The 24,837-nt window shown below is 36.8% G+C and overlaps 1 protein-coding gene across 1 annotated transcript in view; it reads right to left on the bottom strand.

Moving 5' to 3' along the window:
• Positions 1–7,480: 7,480 nt before the first annotated feature.
• Positions 7,481–24,837, bottom strand: part of man1a1 (mannosidase, alpha, class 1A, member 1) — a 107,630-nt gene continuing 90,273 nt past the window's right edge. The window contains exons 6-12 of the mRNA XM_055054239.1: positions 20,474–20,597; positions 20,309–20,402; positions 16,948–17,063; positions 14,500–14,719; positions 13,420–13,592; positions 13,131–13,246; positions 7,481–11,534 (exon numbers count right to left, since the gene is read on the bottom strand). Of these exons, the coding sequence (XP_054910214.1) occupies positions 11,408–11,534; positions 13,131–13,246; positions 13,420–13,592; positions 14,500–14,719; positions 16,948–17,063; positions 20,309–20,402; positions 20,474–20,597 (970 nt within the window). The 3' untranslated portion in view covers positions 7,481–11,407. The remainder of the gene's footprint in view (positions 11,535–13,130; positions 13,247–13,419; positions 13,593–14,499; positions 14,720–16,947; positions 17,064–20,308; positions 20,403–20,473; positions 20,598–24,837) is intronic.

The following is a 24,837-nucleotide window of genomic DNA, read 5'->3' as shown; positions in this document are numbered from 1 at the left end:
ATTCTTGCCTTGGGTGCTTACTGGCCTGGTCCATCAAATTACGCCTTGCATGAAAATGCAAACTTCAAAAAGCAAACTTTAAAATTCAGGCTTCTGAGCCGACGAGCAGCAAATCATTAAAACTCATCGCGGCGCCATCAGTGAGACGGTTCTGCCTCCACATCATCAACAAATACAACAAAAACCAACAACCATGTCACCACTTCCAAATATAACTAGAATCAAAGTGTGTATTTTAATTTGCTCAGCAGCAACGAAAGTTGAAATCCATCCTGAGCCTCTGGATTCGTCACAGTCAGCAGAACTGACAGCTGTAAACTGATGAGAGGAAAGAGGGGAAACGTTTCCTCTCCTGTGCGAGTCGTTTCTGCGTTTATTAGACAGCTGATCGGGAAGATGGAGACGGAAAACGAGGGATTAAAGAAAGACGAGTGACATGCAACACGGATCCTGGGCTGGAAACAAGACGTTACGACGACCGGAGAGTAAATCATTTAGAAACTTTTCATGTCAGGAGCAAAATAATTTCACCAAATAAAAACTAATTCAGGGCTGAAACTTAGTATTATTTAAGAAAGTGATTGTTCTGTCAGTCATTCTGACGATTAATCAATTATGATGATGATTAATCGATTACTCTGGTGATTAATTGAATAAAAAAAATTGGAACATTTTGCTGATTTTCATTACATTTTCATAAAATGCTAGAAATACAATCAATCGCTTCAGTTGTAGTAGATTATGCAGATTGAAATATTTATTTCTTACATTTCTGATGATTTGGACTGATAGATAATCAGGACTCAAAATTCAGTGTCTGAGAGAATTATATTTCCTAAGATCAGCAAAAAGTGATATTTTACCAAGGAATATCACGATTCCCCATGGATTACTGCATCAGTGCGGCGTAGCATGGACACAATGAGACTGTGGTTTTGCTGAGGCGTTCAGGGAACTCAGGCTGCTTCGATCGCCTCCATTGTTGGCCACCATTTTAGCTGCTTCTTCTTGAAAAGACGAATAAAAATGTTTGTAAAAGAATCTCTTTGATTTTCCTGACATTTAGCAAAAAGAATGAGAAATACTAATACAACCACTGATGCTCACATCTTGAGTTCCCAGCATTGTTTCTAAATAGTTGACAGAATAAGCAGATTTAGCAGGTTTTTTCCCACCCTTTATCCTTCAGGAGAAACTTCCCTGACAGTTCCCCCATGACAGGAAATGCTGAACAAGGATACATATGCATGATCAGGCTGTTTAGCGATTCAGCTGCTGTGTGAATGGAAACGTATTCAAAGGCTCCGTGTCACTGCATTGTCATCCCTCTGCTCACCTGCAAACTGATGGAGAAATCCACAGTTAGGCCGAATGCAGAGATCATATAACACACAGAAGTTCAGAATATTCATACAGAAGCAATTTGCTAAAAATATCAATATATCACCAGCTAATTTAGTCTCCAGGGAGCGCTGTCAAACACAATGAGCCGGGGAAGGAACATTTATGACGCTTTTTTAGATAAATAACCTCTGATAAAGGACAAACTGCTTTACTGGCCCAAATATGTGAATCTCATCATTCTGACTGAAACAATAACTTGACTTAAGTGGCCCAAGAAACCATAAAATGAACAATATACAGGCTGTGAAGGCTATAAAAACGCTGGGTGAAGGCTTTCTTCCCTTTATGGCTCGTTTTATGTAGTCGGAGGGTTAAAATGTGAAGTATTTATCCAGGCGGCTGCAGATACTCTGACAGCATGTGAAGTCAGGAGAGCCACATTTAGCATGTGGAAACGGATTTGATCTAAATTCACAGCATGAAAGCTGCAGTCTAATCCGGACTTGTCCTTCCTCCAGGCCAACACTTTGTCTCACTGGTTAAACTGGAATAAGTTCCTCTGGTGCCGACATCCCTGCACACCTCAGGGCTACATTTGTCTCAGTTTTTCTCTTTTTGCACAAAGATGGTGAAATCTTTGAGCTTTCTAAGAAAAATCACAGCACATACTTCAAATTAAGGGCTATTTTTATACTCTCAGTTATTTATATTATTTTTATTTAATTTAAAGATAAAAACTGACTCTAATAATCTCTTGCCTCTCAAAAGTGCTACACTGTAAAAAACAGTGTTTGGGAAAAGTGTAGTTTTTACAGGGAAACTCTGGCAGCCGTCGTTATTCATGTAGAAATGACAGAAGTCAGATAATGAACTCTACTAAAAAAAAGTAAATTAATTTAACTGCTGTAAAAATCCATATAAAGAAAATATTTTATGAAATTATTTCAATCAAAATCTGAGAAATAAGATGAAATCATTCAAAAATTCGATTCAGCTCCATTTATTAGCAGATGCTGAACGTGCATCATATCAGTGTTTTAATCTCTCAGCTTCACCACAAACGATGATAATAGTTGCATAACGAATAATCTCTGTTTAGATTATAATCTCCAGAGACTCAGGAAACTCTTTAACAGGTTTCTGTTTGGCTGCTGCAGCTAAACTGCAGGAAAAAACAGCAGGAAGCAAAAACGTCCCGAATATTTTTGGTCCAGTTTCTGCTGCAAACATCTTCGTGCAACATTAACCCACAGTAACAAGAAACAAGCAAGTGATTTCTTAAGATAGATGAATAATCCTTGTTCCAGATTATTTCACTTTTAAAATGATAAAACGTCTTGTTATAAATTAAATAATCTGCCAATGAGACTAAAACGTTTTTAAGATCAATATTATTGGCTCCTATATCTTGATGAGAAGCTACATGTAAGTTAGTTTTGTCTTATTTTGCACTAGAAACTGGAAAGCAGAAATCACTCAGAAATTAGAGACACTATTTGGCGTTTCAAGATGCTGATTCCCAAAAAATGTATTAAAACTGTTTTTGGAGCAGAAAGATCACAACCTCACCAGAAACTAATGAAGCCAATCGATGTGAATTAAACATTCTGCCAGAAGTTGGGGTCAAATTTCCAGACTGACTGATGGCAGAAGTTCATTAATCGATGTAAAAAGTGTGTCTGAGGTTCAGCGGTGGTTCGATGAGATACTGGGCAAAAACATCCATGCAAATGTTAGAAAGTCTGAATGAGACCAGAGCGGTTCCTCCTGCAGGGTTTCTGTGGCTCAGCAGATTTACTCCCAACACACAGACATGAATGGAGGGATTTTCAGGAACTCAATGCTGCGGTTGAGTTTTCTCCCCTGTTTCTGCCGCAGCAGAGAGAAATATTTTCTATTTAAAGCTCTTCTCTGTTCAGGCTCGTCTCAGTTCCTCTGCAGGTAAAACTAATGGAAGGGAGATTTATTTCTGCAGAACGACTGCAAGTCGATGAAGTAAAACAGAACTGAGGGTCTCATTGGGTGTTTATGGACCAGTTATTTTCTTACAGCTAAGCTAATCTTTCAGTCCAATTCCTGGGTTTTATGTGCTGAATGTCCTTAAAACTGCATTTGTAGGTTTTTGGGTTTCTTTGCTTCTGCCACAGAAACTCCTGCAACTTTAAACCATCGAATGTCCCACTTAGAGTTTAGTAAATCTTCACTAAACGTTCAGCGTACTTTAGCAGGTGACCTTCAGCAGCCATTTTTGGAGGTTACATCAGTTTTTTTACAGTGTAAGTTTTTAGAAAGCATAATTCCTGCAAATTTTCCTAAATGTTCTACAATCATTTTTACTTTCTCACTATGCTTAGGGAACATTTGCTAAAAATTACTCCTGATAGTGTTCATGGCCCGTCAGGGTACTTTAGCTAAATGCTATAGCTAATTTTCACTGCCCTTTATCCAGCCTTAACAAACTGTTAGCTAAAGGCTATAGCTAATTTTCACTGCCCTTTATCCAGCCTTAACAAACTGTTAGCTAAAGGCTACAGCTAATTTTCACTGTCTTCTAGCTAGTGCTCAGGTTACATTAGCTAAATCCTAAAGCTAACTTTCTCATGTCATCTAACGTGTGTTCTTGACTAAATGCGACAGCTAACATTTCAGTAACCTTTAGCTAGTGTTCAGGGATTGTTAGCTACATGCTACATGTAACTTTCCAGTTTCTTCTAGCATATGTGGACTATATGCTATGGCTAATGTTACAACATCTATAAACCAGTGTTCAGAGAATATTAGCTAAATGCTACCGCTAACTTTCTAAATCCTTTATCCAGTTTCATAAAATGTTGGCTAAATCCTAAAGCTATCTGTCTTGTAGCCTTGAATCAGTGTTCAGTGAATACTAGCTAAATGCTAATGCTAACTCTGAAGTATCCTTATATAATGTTCACTAAAGAGAGCAGAAAAAACAAGGTTAAAAGAAATAATGTAGGTTTGAATTAAATTTTTTTTTTAGTTTTACTTCCAACAAAATGTGTATTTTGAAAAGAAGAAACCATTTTTCAGTGGCTATTAAAAAATCCAAATCCCAGATGTGCTGATAGTGAATTGAAGATTTCCTCACAGGTGTTAAAATACCATTTTAGTAAGTCAAACTATTTTAGCTTTGGTATTTTTCATCAATTCTTTTTACCAAACTTCTGGTGTCGACTAAACAGAAATAGAAAAATGGAAAAACAACTAATGACGTCACATCTTCTTACAGTTTCACACCACAGACCAAGTGCTGCCTGTTTCTGCTTTATTTACTCTGTTGTGCATCATCTCTCCGCTGGTTCATCCAAATTAGCAGCTATCAGCATCGTGTGGATTAATTACACGTTGCTCTCTGCACTTTCTGCCACCAATTCAACAAATCTGAAACAGGAATTAACTCATCAACCGGAGACACGAAGGCAAACAGGATTATTCGTCACGTTCTGCATGCAGTAGCCAAACCTGTTACATTAATAAAGTGGTTCAAACAACAGCAGCATCTTGTTTTGCTGTTTCTGGTATCAATTCTCAGACCAAAGAAAACATGTTTTATCACATCAGAGCTGCTGAAGGTCGACTGAGACAGAAAAATGAAAGCAGACTTTACAGGGACGAAGCTTTGCTTCGCTGGTTTCCATGACAACAAGAGATGCTGCAGAAAACGTTCAGATAAAAAGATCAATCATTTGAGCGAGGAATAAAAACAGTTTTACGTCCAAACCCATCAGTTCTTCAACATCTGACTAAATCACAATTTGGTGGATTCGCTCCAAACCACTGGATGGAAACATGAATTAATTCACATTTTTGTTTTTTTTTAAGTTCCCTCAAATTTCATCCAAACTTTGAAAACCCGTTTTAGTCGAAGCTGATTCGACTAAATCCACCTGGAGTCTCAAAAATGAACCTTTTGTCTCCAAAATGATTTCATATTGTTCAAATTTTGGTAGAAAGAAATCTCAGTCGAAGACAAAACTGTTTGAGCAACACTGGACTAAAAATAACTTTAAAATTAGTTAAAAATGGAAGAAAATTCTTTAGAAAACCAGCAGTTCTGTCTCTGTCCACGGTGCTGAAATTAATCTATTTCCAGCAGCAGAGTTACATTTAGGAACCGTTTCACATTGGCGTCAGTATGTTGCATCAAAAGTATCGCTGTGCAGAGACATAAATAACTCTAAAGGATCCATCCAGGCGGCAGGAACATCTGTCCAGAATGTGGGTCAGACGTCCCGCCTCCCAGTGGGACTCAAACAGGAAGTGGAGCTGCAAACTCCTGGGGGATTTCCTGGTTTCAGAACAACAACCAGCCATGATGGTGGCAGAGGAGCAACGTCTCAGCAGGGGGGAAAACATCCGACACCCACAAAACAAAATGAAATCACATAGTTTTAATCTGTCCCAGTTAATCCGTGTGACGCGTTTTCTTTGACTCTTCTACTCTTGTGGTTTCGGTGGGAATGGTGTGGTGGTTGTGATGGGATGACAAGCAGAGAATAATCTCAAAAAGAGGCATTAAGATTTAAAACTGCAGCAGTGGGAATCATCTGGAGCATATATCGTCCTCTGCTGCCATCTGGTGGCAGGTTTTAGGAACCCCAGTATTTATGAAGGTTTCATTTTGGACAAATAAGAGCAATTTGTATGAAATGAAAAATCCTTTTGAAATCTAGATCAAAAGGATTTCTTTTGATCTAGAAATCCTTCTAATATGCTCAAACTTCCCAATTAATTCAGTTGAAATAATTCACACAACCAAGAACCAAATATTTAAACTTCCTTCAATGACAATGAGATCCAACACGGGTCCAATCCACCTTGAGTTCTAAAAAATCTAAATTGTATACCAAGCTAAAATCTGTGAATCAAGAGGAATTTAAAGATATTATCGTATAAAATACACGATAATGAAGGAACTGCCGTCAAGAACTGGATTCAGCTGAAACGCTGCGGCTCCAGTTCACATCGAGGTGCAGACAGTTTGTCCCAACATGGACAAACCAAATGGACCTGGACGAAAGAACTTTGGTCACATCAATGATCCCAACACAAAATGTGTAAACTATGCTTAGAAATGAACTGTTTTTGTTCCAGTCAGCCAAAGAGCTTTGCTACTCCGTGGGTCGAATATTCAGCCAAAATTCCCTGAAACTGGAAAGCTAGCTGTAGCATTTAGCTAATGTACCATGAACATTGGTTTATACATACTGAAATGTTAGCTATAGCATTAGCCAACACTCTGCATGTGCTAAGGGATGCTGGAAAGATACTTGTAGCATATAGCTTGTACCCAACAAGCCCTGAACACTGGATAGCTGTAGCAATTAGGTAGCAGTTCTCTTATGCTATTATTCTGTAAAGTTAGCTGTAACATTTAACTAATATACCTTGAATGCTAATTTATAGATAATGTAACGTTAGCTAAAACAGTTAGCCAGTTCTCAGCATGTGCTGGGGAACACTAGAAGGTTAGCTGTAGCATGTAGCAATCCCTTAACAGAGGTCAAAGGACAATGAAATGTTAGGAGGATTTTAGCAGATGCAGCTAAAATATGTACCTGAAAATAAAGACAGACATTTTTTTTCCACTGAAAACCACAATGAGAGAGAATATGTAGCCGATTTAGCAACATTTAAATTCAAGCTTCCCTTCGTTTCCTCAGTATTTGGTAGAATTTCACAGAGTTCTGTTAAACGTTCTGGGTTTCCTTCCACAAATTCATCAATAATTTGCTGACAAAACTGGAGAAACTAGATCAAGTTTCACATTTCCTGCTCAGAAAACCAATTCGTTAAGTTATTGACATGTTGTGCATTTCAGCTCGTCGGCACAGATCTTGATTTTAAAAATGTTCTTATCAAAATAATCAGATGATTTTTTTTTTTACCCACATCTTTGTCACATAAAGATCGAGGTTGTTCAAATAGATCCACAGGCGTATGGATGGTTAACCAATCAGAAGCTTGCAAAGCAATGACATCATCATCTTGAGAATTCCAAATTCTATTTGCTAAAAAAATACAGATAATTTGTTCAAAATGTACAAAAGCCACAAAACCTATTTCTGGTTTTCTTTGGACTTTGGTTGCTTGATAAAAACAAGGGAAACAACAATTATTAGAAGATGTTTTATTCACAATAGAAGTGTAACAAATATAGTTTATTAAAAAGTCTGCTGCTCAATATTATCATTTTATTCCATATCTTCAGAAGATTCTTTATATAAATGCCAAACGGCTCGTCTGCCGCAATGCAATATTTACATTTCATATCAACAATAATTATATTTCACACAATAAATCAAATTTCCCCACAGAATTAAAACACTGCATACAAATGTAAAATAATCTGTGCAATGGAATGATTCTCAGTGAGTTTTTCTACATTTCTGAGGCTGTTTTCACACATTTGAAGCTCTAAATCATCGGCTGTTTGGGCGACCGAGTCAGTGACAGAAAAACAATGAAGCACAAAATGATCAGAAAAAAAAGAAAAATCACCAAAAAGTCCAACCATTTTTATGGAAATAAATTAAATCTGAAGGTGATAATTGGACCAGATTAACGCTGCGGGACACAAAAATAAAAATAAAAAGCTGCAGATCAGCCCTTAAAAGAGTCTAAACCCAGTAATTCTCTATAATCTGAACAGCTAATCTCATTTCCTGCAAAGAATAAAAAGAGAAAAGTTAAATTCAAACCGACAAAGCAGCATCTCATCTTTTTAAATCCTTAATTTCACCACAAATAAATTGAGAAATTAGAACAAAAGACCTAAACTAAACATGAAAAAAAGTTGTATTTAATGTAAATTCTTCATGTTAAAGCTGTAAAAAAAATGAAAATGCTTCATACACAAATAAAAATCCATTGATTCAGAGTTGAATTACATCCAATAATTCAGCAAAAACTAAAATTAATACAAGTGAGCAAAACGTTTCTTTCTGAAACGAAACGATTCAAGTTTTAGATTTTTTTCTTCCTTTGATTTTTAGTTTCCCATGTTTGCGTTTCTACCTCTCAGTAAATTCATTCTTCTGCAGCTTTTTGTGCTTTTTAAGACAAATAAGTGAACTAAAGCAAAAATAATTTCACGTTTGATGGTACATTCATTCGGCTCCATCTGATCCTTTGTTTTGTCGTCTTTCTGTCACTTGAAAAACATTTTAAAAAGAACCGACTTCAGTTTTTTTTCTTTGATTTTGCAGATTATAAAGCAGCTGTTTCTGCGGTTTGTTTACTGATGAACCCACAGCGCCCCCTGGAGTCGGCACCCAGCACCCGCATCTCCTGTGATCCACCAGAAATAAATCATCACAATCAGCTTTCAGACAAACAAAAGACAGAAAAACTATTCAGAGAGAAAACGATTTAAAAAGGAAACTCTTTGGAGTAAAATATTTCATTTGAGATAAATTAATTAAGATAATTTTCCTGTTAGAGGAAATTAAAGCTTTTTATTGAGATTTGACCCCAAACTTTGGAAAAAAAAAGAAAAAAAAAAAGAAAATCTAATTTTTGACACCGAAATGAAAAATTAGATTATATTGATGTTTGATTTTTCTATTCAATCAAAACAGGAATTTAATTTAATCAGTTTAAGAAAAAGAAAGTGAAGTAATTTAATAGACGCTTTAAAAACAATCAGATTTTTGTTTTGTCTTCAGTTGAAATTTGCTGTTTTTTCAACTTTTTCAGAGAATAAAAATCTCTGCAAACCTCAAACATCTTTTTTTTTTAAAAATGTTTTCCAGCAGCAGCTCTCTGCTTTTTTCACTTTTTAGTCATGATGTCTTGGTCATAATTAAATCGACTCCAGTTGGTTTCAGTAACTTAAAGTGAAGAAATTTCATACATGATTTCAAAACAATCTGACTGATAAGTTGATTTCAGTTTAATTTGATTATTTCTGGTACTTTATCAGAGAATAAAATCAACAAAACATTTTCCTAAGCGCTAGAAAAACCTGCCTGGATTATTAAACTTTGTTTCTGTGTTTTGGCCAAACTTAAAGGTCAGACAGATGTTTTATAAACCTCGGATAAATAATCTCTGGCGGTGACGCAACTTTTTTAACGACTCTCCATCTGCCGTCTGTCTGCTTTAAAACTCGGCTGATGAATTGGATCCGCCGCCTCCAACATCATCATCTGGCAAGACGAGAGAAAGATCTGCAAGCCTTGCACATTGTGATTGGTAATTACTTTATAATGCAGCTAATTTCACAGTCTGCAGTCGTTTGGCCCAAGATTCAGGAAGCGCAGCGGCAATCTGCCACCACTAGGTGTCACTGCAGCCCAGGAAATAAGACTTATGACTCTGGAGAGGGAATAACGCATCTGATCTCCTACTTCAGATGGATTTTCCTCAGAAAGGAGTGGTAATCCTTTTATTCATGTCCACTTTTGGTTAAATCTTCATCTGAAGGATGGGAACACACTTAAAGCTGAGAGTCTTTGCTAAAAAAATCCCTTCTTTGTGTTCATGTGAGCTGCAACGCCTCTGTTTTTACCAGCGAAGGCACTAGATTAAAGACCAAACTGGATGAAATCTGGCTTCATCTCTGCGGTTCCGGGGGAAAAAAACGATTAATTAATCATGATGTAAACGACAACGTAAATGGTAAAAACTGCGCTACGTTAGTATGGCTTCAATGTGATGGAAGGTGGAGCTGTTAGAGCAAAGTTGAGTTCCTGCATTTCCTCACAGAGGAGAAGATCCTGCCTGACGGAAAACAGAAGAGAAGAAGAGAGGAAGGTTACATCCACTCATTGATACCAACTTTAACTACATTTAAATCACCATTTTGCAGAACAAAATGATTAAAAACTGTCCAACTTCAATGACTTTCTAACAGTAAGATCCGTGGATTTCCTCTAATCACAGAGTCATATATATATACATGCACCATCGAGGCCCCAGTGGCTGGTTATTAAGATCTCAGTTACAAGGTGAAAACAAACAGGCTCACCTGTTAATTGGGTTTATCGGGACAATTCCCAGTGGGCTGGTCTTTTTTTTATTTATTTATCATTTATTGTGAAACATTTCTCGACACTTTAAATTAGCCTTAAGGAACTACAATGATTCAGATGAGTGGATGTAAACTCTGGAACAGCAGCGTAAATGTTCAGGGTCTCAATGGAGGCACTGATTTCAAAATCTTAGCTGATATTGATAAGAACAACTAGAAATAATATCCCAGAATCCTCTGCAGCATCACCGTCACATCGGGTATTAACATCGGGCCAATTCCGATATTTCATGTATGCCAAAAATAAAATAAAATAAAATAAAATAAAGCTCCCTGACAATTTAAACTGCTCCAAAATCCATCAAAATTATTTATTTTTTTTACCGATTTAAAAAAATATTAAAGTCTGAAGTCATTAAAACTAAAATCAAACCAATTTTTACAGGGAAAAAAAGGCAAAAACTATCTAGTTAGGAAGAAATATCCATTTTTAAATCCCTGTTTTGGTCAAACTCTGATGGAAATGTGAGAAAGAGGAACAAATCAAACAGCTGGTCAAAGAAAACCAGATCTGAACGAGGCATGATTTAGATCGATGAAAACATAAAAAAAGGAAATCCCAGTGTTTGTCCAACCAAACAGATCCTCAAGCAGCGAAAAGGAAACAGGAAGTGAGCCGGGAGACTTTCCGCTCACCGTGTCGCTTCGTCGCCCCTGTCAGTCAGAGCTGACGGGTTTTTGTGCCCAAACGTCTTTAATTCACAGAGAAAAGAACTAAACCCGACAAACATCCTGATTAATAATGTCACCAGAGGGAGAGCAGCTGATTATCTCTGCCGTTTCCAATCCAAACAGGAAGTTCTCATGATTCCAAAGCTGCTCCGGATCCGACCCAACCGGAGATCAGTGTTTGCAAAAAGATTCAAAATAAAACAAAAACCCAAAACAAATCAGATAAAACCAGAACAGATCCAGTTCATAAAAAGAACAAAAAAATCAAAATCCGACAAGGAGGAACCTGTCACCAGCAGGAGGCTCAGATATACAGGGTCAGAGGTCACTGGGGGGCTACTCCACTTCGTTGGGCGTGTCTGTTTTGTCCTTCCTGATGACGGGCAGCGGGTGCGCCTCAGTGTTGAAGACCCAGTGTTCGAACGGCAGGTGGTCGTCGTCGGAGAACAGCAGGTACAGATACCTGCAGGAAAACAAATTAAACAGAAACTTTTTCAGATAGTTTCCAAACCAAAGGACTGGAGCGCTAACATTCGCTAATCCGCTAAGTCAGGTAGTGCTTTCGCCAGCTTTGGAAACATTTAGCGCATGAAACGTAAACCGTGTTACAGCGTATTTGATCCTGTTCATCAACTATCAAATATCCAGTTGATCTGTTGCAGAAAAAACATTTAAACTTAGCACTTTAGCATTAGCATCCACTAAATACCACGTTGCTGAAGTTCCTCTGTGTTGCATCATAAAACCTCAAATCCAGCATTTAGCAAATTAAATGCTGGATTTGTTTGTGTGAAATTGTGAAACACAAAACCTGACCAGTAAAAACAAAAGTAACTGGAGACGATTGGAGCAAAACGTTTGACGCTGCGGCTGGCAGGGGAGTTTCTGTCTCTAATATTTGGAGCCTTTTCTAATTAACTTTTTTAGATTTATGTAACAGACATCATCTGGGTGACATATCTGTAATTACTGAAGCTAAATTAGGAGCTTTTGTTTCGTCGTTATTCCTGGAACTTTCTCCAGATTTTAGATTTGTGTCTCTGGGGCTTTGATCAGAAACAAAAAGAGTTTAAATTCATTGTTATATGATATTATTATTACAGTTATTAGTATTGTGTTGTACATTATACCACAGGGACAAATAAAAATATTTAATTTAATACACTTGACTGCTCTAAGAACAAAACACTAATTTCCCAAAAAGCAAAAAAATTAATAACTCGAATGAATAAAACAAAAATATTTTACACATTTTCTGGTATTTAGTAAATAGAAATAATTTTGGTAACTGAAAACCAGAAAAGTTCAGTCCAATTGAACTTCAGACTAAGAAAAAAAAAGTTTTTATTAGATGTATGAATTTGTTTGATTTGTGTTTTTCCAAATTCAGGATTTTAATGAAACATTAGGAAGCAGGCGAGTCAAACTCATTTTCAATTTTAGTTTCATTAAGATTATGAATGTTAATGATGAAACAAATTAAACTGTTAAAATATTAATATGTGTCTCTGCATTCAATGAGTATTTCTTTAAATTAAATAATCTTGAACATCTTTCCAGGATTTTGGAAATGTTTTTGTCATTTCTTGTGACTAATTTTGTGGAGCAGATTAAGAAATATTTGCACTTACGTTAAAAATGACATTTTGAACAGTGGAATTCAAGAAAGAAATACTGCCCCCTGCAGGAGGGAGGTAGCATCACTTAAACCAGACAAAACATATCGTCTGTTGATTTATGTTTTAAACCATTTTTGCAGAACATTTGCAATAAAATCACAACTATAGACCCGCAAAAAACAAAAACAAAAAATACTGGCATCTGTTTATTGTGTGTTCATTTCCACAATTAACTAGAGGAACTGACTGATGTAATTTAGCGTCTGAGGGCCACAAGATTTGGCCCCTAGGCCTCGAGTTTGACACATGTATCTTTGCATGTGTGTGTAAGAAATAACCTTGAGCCTCTGTCTGAAGCTGAGCTGGAGTGAAAGGCAGCTCCAGTTTGTGTCAGGTCAGGCCTGCAGGGCCGAAGGGAACGCTGCTCGGTTTGGACTTACTTTAGCGTTTCGGCCAGGTAGAAGCTCTGCTGCACGTCGTCGTGGTTCGGAGACGAGGCGTAGACGTCTCTGACGCCGCTGTAGCCTCCTTCTAGTCGGCAGTGCTTCTCCAAGGCCTGGATGAGACGCAAACAGACAGACTCTTAAAATATCCCTCAGCTCATGTGCTTCATACGGAAAGGGAGCTAAATGAGTTTGTTTTATTTTAAAGGGTGTCAGATGAGGGAATAACACGAACATGATGTAAAGCTCAAACGGTTCCTTTTGGAGAGAAATGAAGTTACTTCACCTGGACGGCCTCCCAGCCCCACTCCCTGTATTTGGGGTCATGGGTGAATCTCCACATGTACATGTAGGTCTCGATGACCTCCGGCCGCAGGATGAAGTATTTCTCATTCTGTCGGGTCGCGATGGCCTCGACTCCGCCGTCGAAGCGGAACGCCTCCGGACCGAGCTTCAGCGCTTTGGAGAAAGGAAACAACATCGTTAAAGACTCACATCACAGCTTTCATTTACTTTATGTCAAGGATTTATATCACCTGACAGCCAGCGTTAGCAGACTTTAGATTTATATAATAGCTGCTGTCGTTTAGTTTACGCAGAGAACACCATCATAAAACTGTTTTCATTTTGCTGAAGATTGTAATCCTCCAGAAACTTATTGAAACATCGAACAAAATATGATCATCATCATTTTAATTTCTTTCTAATGTTTAATAAAATAAAGATAATACAAAAACAATGATAAAAGAATAAAAATGAATGCTAATAAAATCAATTTCAATCATAACAGCGTAGAAATGAGACTAACTATCTGACAATTAATCGAACAAAAAAAAAAATCAGTTTTTTTATTTAACCACTTTGTCATTTTCATACAATATTAGAAATATATTAAAAGATACAGGACAAACATTTATCCAGTTAGCAATTAATTGATGACTAAATTAGTTGTTATTTTAATAATCAATTAATTTGATTAATCGTTTCAATGGATTTGTTTCATAAATGGAAAGTATTTGTCTTTTTAAATAAAGCGTCTTGTTTTTATTTTAAACTGAAGATGTGGAATAAAAAGGACAAAAAAGCAGAATTTGCTTTTTCCATTCAAACTTCATAAAATAAAGGAGGCGTCCCAATTTTGTTGTGAAACAAAAAAAAAAAATCCTACGTGGAAGAATTTAAAAATAATTTTACTAAAATATTTGAATCCACGAGAATTTAATGATCAATTAACTCAAAACAAAAAAAGACAAAATGCTTTAAATCACATATAAAATCTGACTAGAATCTATTTATAGTTAATTCTGAAATGATGATTATGAAACATAAAATTTCCAGACGACTCAAAGGCTCGTCCTGGAGTCACCTGTCCTGGCGTACGACTCGTGGCAGGTGCGAGCGATCTCCGCCGCCTGCTCCATCTGGTGGCCCGTTCTGTCGCCCGGGGCCCCGTCGGCGCCCAGAGCGATCATGCCGCCGGCGAAACACGTCAGGTGGCCCATCTTGTGCTCCAGCAGCCCCCCCTTCCACTCGGCTATGTAGGTCAGGCCGCTGCTCGACTTCCTCATCAGGTTGGTTTCTATCGCCTGGCAGCAAGAAAAGGATCAGAAAACGTGAATCCAATGTTGTTTCTATGATAGGGATGCAATTGATCAATTATCTATCAACTAATGATTAATTGATAAGCAGCCATTTTCTTAAAAACTTGAGTTTTCGCCACAGCTTTGCTTTGATTGCCTCTTTTTGACAACAAATCCAGGAATGTTTATAGAAGGGATGCGAGTTACCAATGATTTAGTTGATCTAAAGTTGATTGACTGGAAACGTTTAATTGATTAACGGCCATTTTTCTACAATCAAAATGGCTGATCGTCTTTCCATAACACAAAGAGCTAAATTGTCCATAATATGCTGAATTAAAATGGTTACATTTTAATATTTTCTATCAGTTGTGTTTAATACAACTGATATTAGCAGAAAATTGAGGTTTTCTAACCTACTTAGCTTAGATTAATATTTGGTTGAGAAGTCGACACTTCTCTTTCCCGCTCCACCATTTTGTTTCTCTGATTAAGAATGACCAGCGGCGCCATCTGCAGGATGGACCAAGTTAATCGATTGGGATTCATTTTAATCTAAAAGACAATTACTCGACAATTCATCATAAATAGATGACTGTTTTGGATCAGTAGTCAATAATCCTCCCAGATTTCGTCATTGTCGATGTTTAACTCCAATATTTTCGCTCTTGAACGCACCGCAGTGAGACAGAAGGACATCCAGCCGCTTTCTCCAGCTGAGACCCATCGTTTATCACCACAACTTAACTGGATGATTTATTATAATAGAGGACATAAATAATCCTCTGGGTGCAGGAGGATTTTTTCCCCTTCCTATGAATCAGCTTCACCATCTTCGACTCTTCGTGAGGTCATTTAAATAACCAGATTTCTGTAACGTCTGCAGATGAAGGTAAATACCACAGCATGACTGCTTTTTATTATTCACAGCTGACCTTGCTGTTGTTGTCCGCCATTATTCAGCATCATCTATAATGACTCAGAGGCTGCATGAGGGATTTAAACCCTGTGGAGTAAACAGCAACACTTCACCAGCTGTAAACAAACATCACGCTGTCTGCTGAGAGGGAACAAGTGGAAATTAGACGTCCTCTCAACGTGAGGTTTATGTAACACCACCAGGTTCTAAAAGTTTCATTTGGTTGATCACAGACTGGAGATATATCTTCTATAACTTCAACTAAAGAACATTGACCACCAAACATATATGCATCAATACACATTAAATTGCTTTCGACTCATTACCACTGGCATTGACCAACATATTTAACATCTATTGATGATTTTTATGACAGAATTTGACAAAACAGGATGTCAATTGGTGACTGCATGTTGTTTTTAAGACTTATTTTGTGGTTTTATGATGTAAAGCACTTTTTCCTGCCTTCTTGCTAAAATGTGCTATGCAGGTCAAATTGATTGGATCTACGTTTCCATTTGTCAGGTCCAAGTCGCGTGTGGATTTTGTGCAAACATTTAAAATGAACCTGAAAATGCGAATTAGACGCGTCCGTCTGCTGGTTTGGAGCGAAACAAAGTTTGATTTTCATGAGATGTTGACGCTAAGCATGGCAGTAAAAAAGTAGAGGTTTCAAACTACCGACTAACTGCAATGAAGCCCAGCCTGTCACCTAGCAACCTCAGCGGAGTTCGGACCGTTACCTGACGAACCAAGCTCCAGCAAGTTTGGTCAGCTGGTTTCCCACTGTATGAGCTGTACAATGCCTGCTGGAAAAGAGTTTAGTTGTTGACTTACCATCCAGAAACCACTTGTTGGCTCCATTTCTGCTTTTTAAAGATGTACGGTTGCATAGTTGCGCATTTGTTTGCAGCCATTTTCACGTGCGAGTGTAAACATCGAGTTGAGGGGATGTGGCCAGCAGCAGCTTATTTGGATTTAAAGTGACAGGCGGCCCTAAAACAGCTCAAAATCGGACTGAAATTTGATCATCTAACAATGATTTTGCTAAAAATGTAGCAACGTTGTTTTGCATCACCCAGAGAGCAAACCTAACCTGGTCAAGGAAGCATAATAACTAAAGCAGGAGATCAGAAAATCACCTCAAATTAAGTTTGACATCGTAAAGTGAAGCCAAAGTTGTGGATAAAGACATATTTAGTATTTCTGACCAACCCCTGAAGCTTTATTTAAGTCCCTGCCCTTTGTTTAACTTGAGCAGCTAATCCAATAAAAGCCCTCTCAGCATGTGTGTGTGTGTGTGTTTGTGCCTCACCTGCAGGGCATCGTAGTACATCTTCTTCCCTTCCTCGTCGGTCTTGTCGGACATAAGCCAGGCCTTGAGCAGATACTCATAGAAGCTGTCGCCGAGGCCACCCACAGACACGTGATCTGCAGCAAAGATTAGCGGAGGAACATAAATCAGCAGCGCGGCTCCGGCGAGGGCGCTGCACAAACACCGCTACGTTATTCTGGCGGCAGGCTGATCGAGTAGTTTTCTAGTTTTTGTCCCGCTGATAGTCGGCGAAGGCTCATCCATATGCATGCGTTATTAACGCAGTCCGGCACCGTTGAGAAGCGCAGAGATTAAATGTCAGCTGTGATCATCTTGAGGTGAAACGAGAGGAAGAGGATGATGATGATGAGGAGGAAAGTTTGGTTTAAAGAAGGAGAAACATTTAAAAAGAAAGAATCAGTGATGAACAGAAATATTTCTACATCGCAAAAACATAAAATTAGTAGTTTTGGTTTAGTTTTCTAATGTAAATATCTCAATAAACCTGAAATAAGAAAACTAACTTAAAAGTAACTTTTCAGCAACAAATAGGAGCTTATTTAAAGTAAATAATTCCTTTATATTGATGAAAAGGTACAAATTATCTAACTTAAAACACAAGATTTTTCCCGGTTTGGAGTTTTTTTAAAATTGCGACTTTATTATGGTAATATTATGACTTTGGGTTGGTAATATTGCAACTGTGTTTTCATAAAGTTGCTTTAATTTCAATTATAAGTTGAACAGATTACTAGTGCCAGGCTATGAGAACATTTCTTTAATTATGAGAATATAGTCTCAATATTAGCAAAAAAAGACACAATTTTACCAAAAATCTGTCCTAAAATTACATCAAATAAGATTTCTTTTGTTATTTTTCATATTGAGTTCTCATTGAATTATGACTTTATTTTCAAAAAGTTGCTTTTATTTCATTTATCCTTTCCGTGAGTTGGACAATTAAGTCCAAACTATGAGAATTTTGCTTAATTATGACATTATAATTATAATGTTAGCAAAAAAAGATAAGATTTTAATCAATAGGATGTTTTGAAAAACAAGTTTTAATGAGAATTTTTTTTTTCTTATCTGTTGGCGTTCATAAAATTACTACTTTATTCTGGTCATTTTAACATTTATTGTCATATTATTTCAACTCTGTTCTTGTATACCATTCTTGCATTATTATGACTTTCTCCTAATTAAAAGTAAGTATCTTTATATTTTGTTATATTTCGATGATCTGAATTTCTCAACACGACTCAAACCTTAAGGTAGAATATAAGAGTTTATGAGCTTCCTCTCCTGCCAAAGTTCCCAACCCAACCGCCGTCATATTCTATCAGCTAGACAACTTTTATGCAATCATTCCTCTTTTCTTTGTGTTATCTAAACAGCGATTCTACTTTTATGCGTCTCTTAATGAAATACTTACCTGAAAACACCGTTATCAGCTTTGTGTCACATAAATATGAACAATTATAACCGCTCATGCGGTTTAAATGGTTGTTTTACTGAGCATTTCAGAGCAGTCTGCGGGAACAGATCCATATTTATCCGACTCAGACAGTTGCAGGCCTTTCATAAAAAGCTGTGCAGTAAAACTATACCTGACAGCGCTTCAATAAAAGCTGAGAGCATATCAGTGGATATAAAAACAAAATAATAAAACCAGGCAAAAGGACTTTTACTTTAATGTCACATTCTTTTTCGGTGGAAAGCACAGGTTTCTCTTTTTTTTTTTACGGAGAACAGTAAAAGTTAACAGCAAAATAATGTGAATAAAAGGTGAAATTGGATCAAGAATATAGAACTTTTTATGGCTGTTAAATGTGAAACACTAAAAAGTAGAAGGTGGGTTTAAGGAGGTCAATTTGAGCTCGTCTCAAAGCATCTTTTTGCCACTTTATATTCCGATGCGGCTGCAGCTGCTGCGTTTTTTGGACTTTCTGAATAATTCTTTAATAATATTTTTATTAAGGTTTTGTAGTAGATTTAGTTCACTTGTTGTGAAGGAGTCAACAGCTAAATAATGTCTTAATCAGTTAGTTACACTTATTCAAATACAAAAGCGTTTTAGAAAAAATTAACTTTTAGGCGTATTTTTACATTTTACTTGACTAATTTTATTTTGAAGCATTTTTATTCTTACTTAAATCAAATTTCCTCATGTAACTCATGTTTTATTCATGGCTGAATAAAAAGTTATTCTGCAAACAAATTTCTCCACAGATCAACTCTTTCCTTAAATAAAAGAAGTAATCATTTAAAAACTGCATTTTTCATTTATCTAGACTAAATATACTGATAGAAAACTTTCTTTGATGTATAAAAACACCAACATCCCAGCTTTTATCTTGGCTCTCCGTTAGTCTTTGTTCTCCGCTCGTCCTTCACATCCGATGCCTCCATCATCATCATCATTACCTGTTTAGCTCTGTGGTTTTAAGAGTCGGCTAATGGGTTTAAAATTACACCCTATCAGGAACATAAAAGCATCTGAACAGACCGAGAATGAAAATACTTGACGGGTGAAGAGTGGGCAACCAAACCGTGAAGTCGTCCAACAAGATTCAACCGGCAGCTTTAGGAAACGGAGCATGACTTGATCTGATGCTAGTAAACATTAGCGTGCTTTGGAGCTTGTGGAGGGACAATTTTTTTTTTATTTATAAATTTTGTCAAAGTCCAAGAAGAAAGTGAAAACATTTTTCTTTAATTTTTCTGCTGAAAATGTTTATTTCTAGAGGAATTTCTCTTCTGCTAATTGTAGTTAGTGACAAAACATTACTGTCCAAAAAAAGATTATATTTCAATAATTAATAATCTCAGTCTGATCCAGACAGTTTAATGATTACATCAGGAGAATAAATGTATATCAGCTCTGCTGATTTAAATCTGCACAATTGCAGGTGAAAGACGGACATAACGCGCTGCAGAACTGCAGCAATTTGCATGAATTAGTTCAAACCTGGGCGACGTTCATAATGTAATAAATTCAGATTTCTATTGTTGGTTTACATAATGAATTCAGACAGTATTTTATATGTTAACTACAGCGTTTCTTCTATATGAGAAGCTTTAAGTTTGAGTTTTTGCATATTCTTCTGTTTGTAGGAGTTTAAAGATGTGTGTGTCAAGAACAATAAGAGTTTATTAATATTAAATTAATGTCCAAAAAGCCTCAGAGAGATGCTTAAATTAATACTTTCTAGTTTAAATGAATTGTGTATGAATTTATTGGCACATTTATTGAAACTTTAAATGGTTTGTGTCCTTACCACATGCTTCTTACAGCCACCGTTCAGGTTCAGATATAAAAAGATCAAATGATACTTTATCAAGTGACAGAGTTACTTACGTTGGCCCCACTGGCCGCTGTTCGGGTTCAGGTAGTTTGGATAAAGTCCCTGAGGTTTGTCCAAACGGTTCAGTACTTTCCTGATGTTCATCACCTACAGAGACAGGAGTATCTGTCAGTGAAATTGTTGTTTTGAACAGATTTCAATGGCTTTGCTTCGCTTACCTTCTGAGCAAACTCTGGGTTTCCGGAGAGTTTGCTGAGGTGCATGAACTCCAGATGGAGGGTGCCGTACTCCGCCAGGATGCTGCTGCCGCCTGAAGCCCAGGGCCAGTTCCTACCGACACCACTGGGACACAAAGAGAGGGACGGTTAGAGACGGGCGGACGGAGGGAGGGATGGATAAATTGGTGGTTAGACAGATGGATGAGTGGATGGATGGTTTTAGAGGCATTACTGTATGGATTATTATCACTATTCTATATATTTAAACAGACGAATTGATGGAGGAAACCTCAACATAAAGTGTCATTTCAAACTAATGGAAACAGAAATTTCTTCCATATTTTCCTTTTCCATAATTTTGCAGATCTAAAAACAATTCAAACTATTTTTCAGACTTCCAGTGTCATACAAAACAAATTTCCATTAATGTGACAGAGAGGATAAAGAGATGAAATGGTAAACCAGGAGTTAAGGGTCAAATCCAAACATGGAGGCATTTATCAGCCGGATCCTGGATGGGAGCTTTAAACCAGCAGCTGTTTAAAACTCAGCAGCTCCTTTGATCCGGGAGACGTCTCAGCACTACATTTGCATTCTTCTTCTTTAGTTGATTTTAACAAACAGATTTCTAAAACAGACCTGGAAGGAGCCAGACTGACGTCACAAAAAGCAGCATATTTTTCCTTCCTGCAGAGCAACCTGCTTCCTTGACAAGTACAAAAGACTCTACAACGCAGAGTCTGCAAGATCATTAAAGCCACTGATGAGACAATTTCAGGCCAAGGACTGATGACTCTGATGGCAATGCCTCAAGTGAGTACTCATGAATACATATTGGCTATTTACTTCACTGTCAGTGCAACACGAAGCGCACGAAACAACCGCCGCATTCAGGGAAGAGATCCAGCAAATGAGAGGAAGAAGAAGAAGAGATCTGTGAACTGGGAGAAGAGCCACACTCACACAGATCTCTTTAAGGACGTGGATGAACATACTAATTATCCCCCCCTTCAAGTCATCATGCTGCACAAGGCGTAATTTGTTTCCCATTACACCCTGGATTTAATCAAGTCAGCCAAACAGAGGGAGGACCAGGGGAGCAGCAGGCGGAGAGACGCGGCAGGGTCACCGGTGAGAGACAGACCCATCAGCGGAGAACCGGGTTCATCCATGATTCAGTCCGAATTTAACCCCTTCAGGCCTGTCTCCACTGGAATGGGCGTCCTTTTTCCTTACTTTCTTCTGGGTTACTATTACTAATATTAGCAGCTTATTATTGTTATCATTCCATCATTATTATCACTTTCTTCTTAGCGTTTACATTTCTTTCATTTATTGTCATATAGCACAAATTAGTAAGAGTTTATAGGCATATATTTGCAAGGAGTTGGTAATTATTCAGATTATGTATGAGTAGTTATTTATAATCGTCATCATCATTATTATTATTATTATTATTATTATTATCATCTGTAGATTTTCTTGTCTTGTTATGAATTGGTTTGTAATCATACAACAGGTACAAGAATATTACAACATGGTTTTAATTACAGATTTTGGCTAATTATTGATATATTTCATTAAATTGAAATAAGTGTTCACTCCTTCCAAATCATTTCAAACAGAAAAGTAATGGTAACCTGACTATTTTGTTGTTGGGTATGTATGCACATGTTTTCTCTGTCCTGCTTGTTTTCTTGTTTTGAAAAACATAAATAAATAAATAAATATACAAAATCAAATTCAGTTATGGATGGATGGGATCAGTAGATGGACGACTGTTGTGATGATGGACCGACGGGTACAAAGTTTAGACAAAGGGTTAAAAAACCTAAACTTTATCTTCATTTCTGCTCCACTTTGGACCAAATGAACCAGTTTAAAAACGTTAAACCAGTTTTTTTGTTTCCGGTCCCATTGGTTCCTGTTCTGGGACTGGAAAATGGCAATAATCCATCGTAATACCGAACAATGGAGCTTCGTCTGGCCCACCTGGGTCCACTGTTGTGTTTGACTACTGAGGCACATGGCCCACTGACCCAGTTTAACAACTCCACGCTCCACAGAGTGGGGAGACACTTATTAAAATAAATTATTTGGTTAATGTCCTGTTGCATTACTGGAAGTGGACCAATCTCATTCAAATAAGATGATGTTTAAATGGATGAAGTGCACACATGGCTTTGATTTCAGCTTTTTAATGGATCATCAGGGAATTAAATAAATGAAAACAAACTTCACCTGGAAGCTTCTTTTATGCCTCTTCTCATTTAGCTATTAGTAAAAGCCTTGAGATGTTGAATAGAGCTGTTGTAGAAGAGGCTTTTTTTTTTTTTTTAATCCACCAAAATGAAAATTTACTCACTCAGGAAATGTTTCTGAAGTGTTTCGGTGACCCAGAGCTGCAGCTTTATCAGGAGATTATGAAAAGACCTTCACTAATGCACCAAGGCAACTTTCAATATGAATCCAGAGATCAACATAAATTATCCAACTCTGATTTAAACGATATGATGCTGTTTGTCTAAAATGGTATGGATTTATCTGCTTGTCCCACGTTTTGGGTAAACATTGTTTATCTGTTATGTATCAGCAAACCCACAGGGGTCAAGGTGTTGATGAATAGCAGACTGATGCTGCTGTGATTTAAATTAGTTTCCAGTAGAGGACATGAGTCGCTCCTGGTGAGGTTTCATTTCACTCGGATGAAAATCACAGAAGTCTTTCAGCCTTCAGTGAATTCTGCAGAGAGAACAACTCCTATCTAGAAATTGACTTTCAAATATGGGTGAGGATTTTTATGACTTTTGGTGCCATGATCCAATTAAAAAATAAATTTTGTTGTTCATAATGATTTCTTAATCTATTGGTGTTCAAAGTATCCTCTTGATTTACTCCAATCTGCTTTGGTCTAAAACAATTAATCAAAATTATGGTGATTAATTGATAATTGAAATATTTCTCAACTAACTTACAAATCAATTCATTGCTAATTGAAGTATATAGACTCACAAAAAGGCTATTTGAAGTAATAAGTCAAAACCTTACTATATTTATACATTTTGCATTTAATATAAAAATACTTTTGTCTGCAAATATTTTTTTTAGCCAAAACTCCTCAACTAGCGCAGTTTTAGCTTCATCCGGTTCATTTCTAAAGGAATGTTGCGTTGTTGCATTTTAAGCAATGAAATGGTTTCTTACTTAATGAAGGAATTGAATTGTTTATTTGTGTCTTTTACATAATTGTAAAAAAAATAAAATAAAAAATGCTTCAGTAGGAACATTTAAAAATCTGTACAATGTGCTAATTTATTTCAGACAAATTGCTAAAATAATCAACTACTAAACTAACTAGCTTCAGCCCTAAACAGGATACACATTAAAATGCCACATTTATTAAATTTTAAATATTAATTCATGTTAGAAGGCCATTTACCGCCTTTTTTAGAGTTTATATACTCTAACAATTAATTAATTGAATGAGTTGACAGTAATTTTAATAATCGATTAATCATGATTAATCGTTTCAGTCCTAATGTGAATCGATTTTTTGCACACTCCTACTTTCCAACTTCATATATTAATAATCAAGTTTCCCTTCCAGGGTCATGAATTAATCAAGAAACATTAGAAGTGCACTTTGTAGCAGGAGAAAAAAAAATAAATTTTCACACTTTCACTGTCCTCAGCCTCAACAGGAAGCTTCGACTTCTCTTTTTCCACCTCATTTTCTTTGCTCACGCTTCAAAATCTATCGCACCTCTTCTGCAGCCGTGAAGAAAATGTGCGATAATGTCAGAGTTTGGGTGGTTTAATTAGAGACCTTTAATCACGGCTGCCTTTCCACCGCAGGTTGCTGCTCTGAGAGTTAGAGCCAACATTTGGGCAACTTATTCCCTCAAAGAAATTTGTGCAACTTAAAAGCCAAGAATTTATTTCATGGTTAGATAAAACGATTAGGGTTGGTGATCTGGCGCTACGACGAGCGTCTGTCTGACCACAGCATACAGTAAACTTCGTGTTCAATAGAAAAATTTAAATCTGAATAATTACACCAAAATCGTTGTATCGAGTTATAACAGAAGGGATGGCTGAAATAAAAGCCAATTTTTGAAAACCATTTGTAATTTCTGGTTTCTAAAACAAAACAAAAAAAATTTAAGTTGGAAATGAGTTTTAGTCTTTAACCTCATTTCCAGTCTAAAAATGGCCGCTACATGCTAAGTTAATGCGACTATAAATTAGTATTTTAAACAGCTGCTTTTGTTGAAATCAAATGTCTAAATCTGTAAATGTCTGATGGAATATTCTGTGAAATGTTTCAACTTAAGTCGGAAACCAATCATGTAACATCTTCCTAA

This window comes from Poeciliopsis prolifica, unplaced genomic scaffold, assembly GCF_027474105.1.
Source record: "Poeciliopsis prolifica strain line A6 unplaced genomic scaffold, Auburn_PproV2 SCAFFOLD039, whole genome shotgun sequence".
NCBI lineage: Eukaryota > Metazoa > Chordata > Actinopteri > Cyprinodontiformes > Poeciliidae > Poeciliopsis > Poeciliopsis prolifica.
This window is presented reverse-complemented; position numbering and strand designations above follow the sequence as displayed.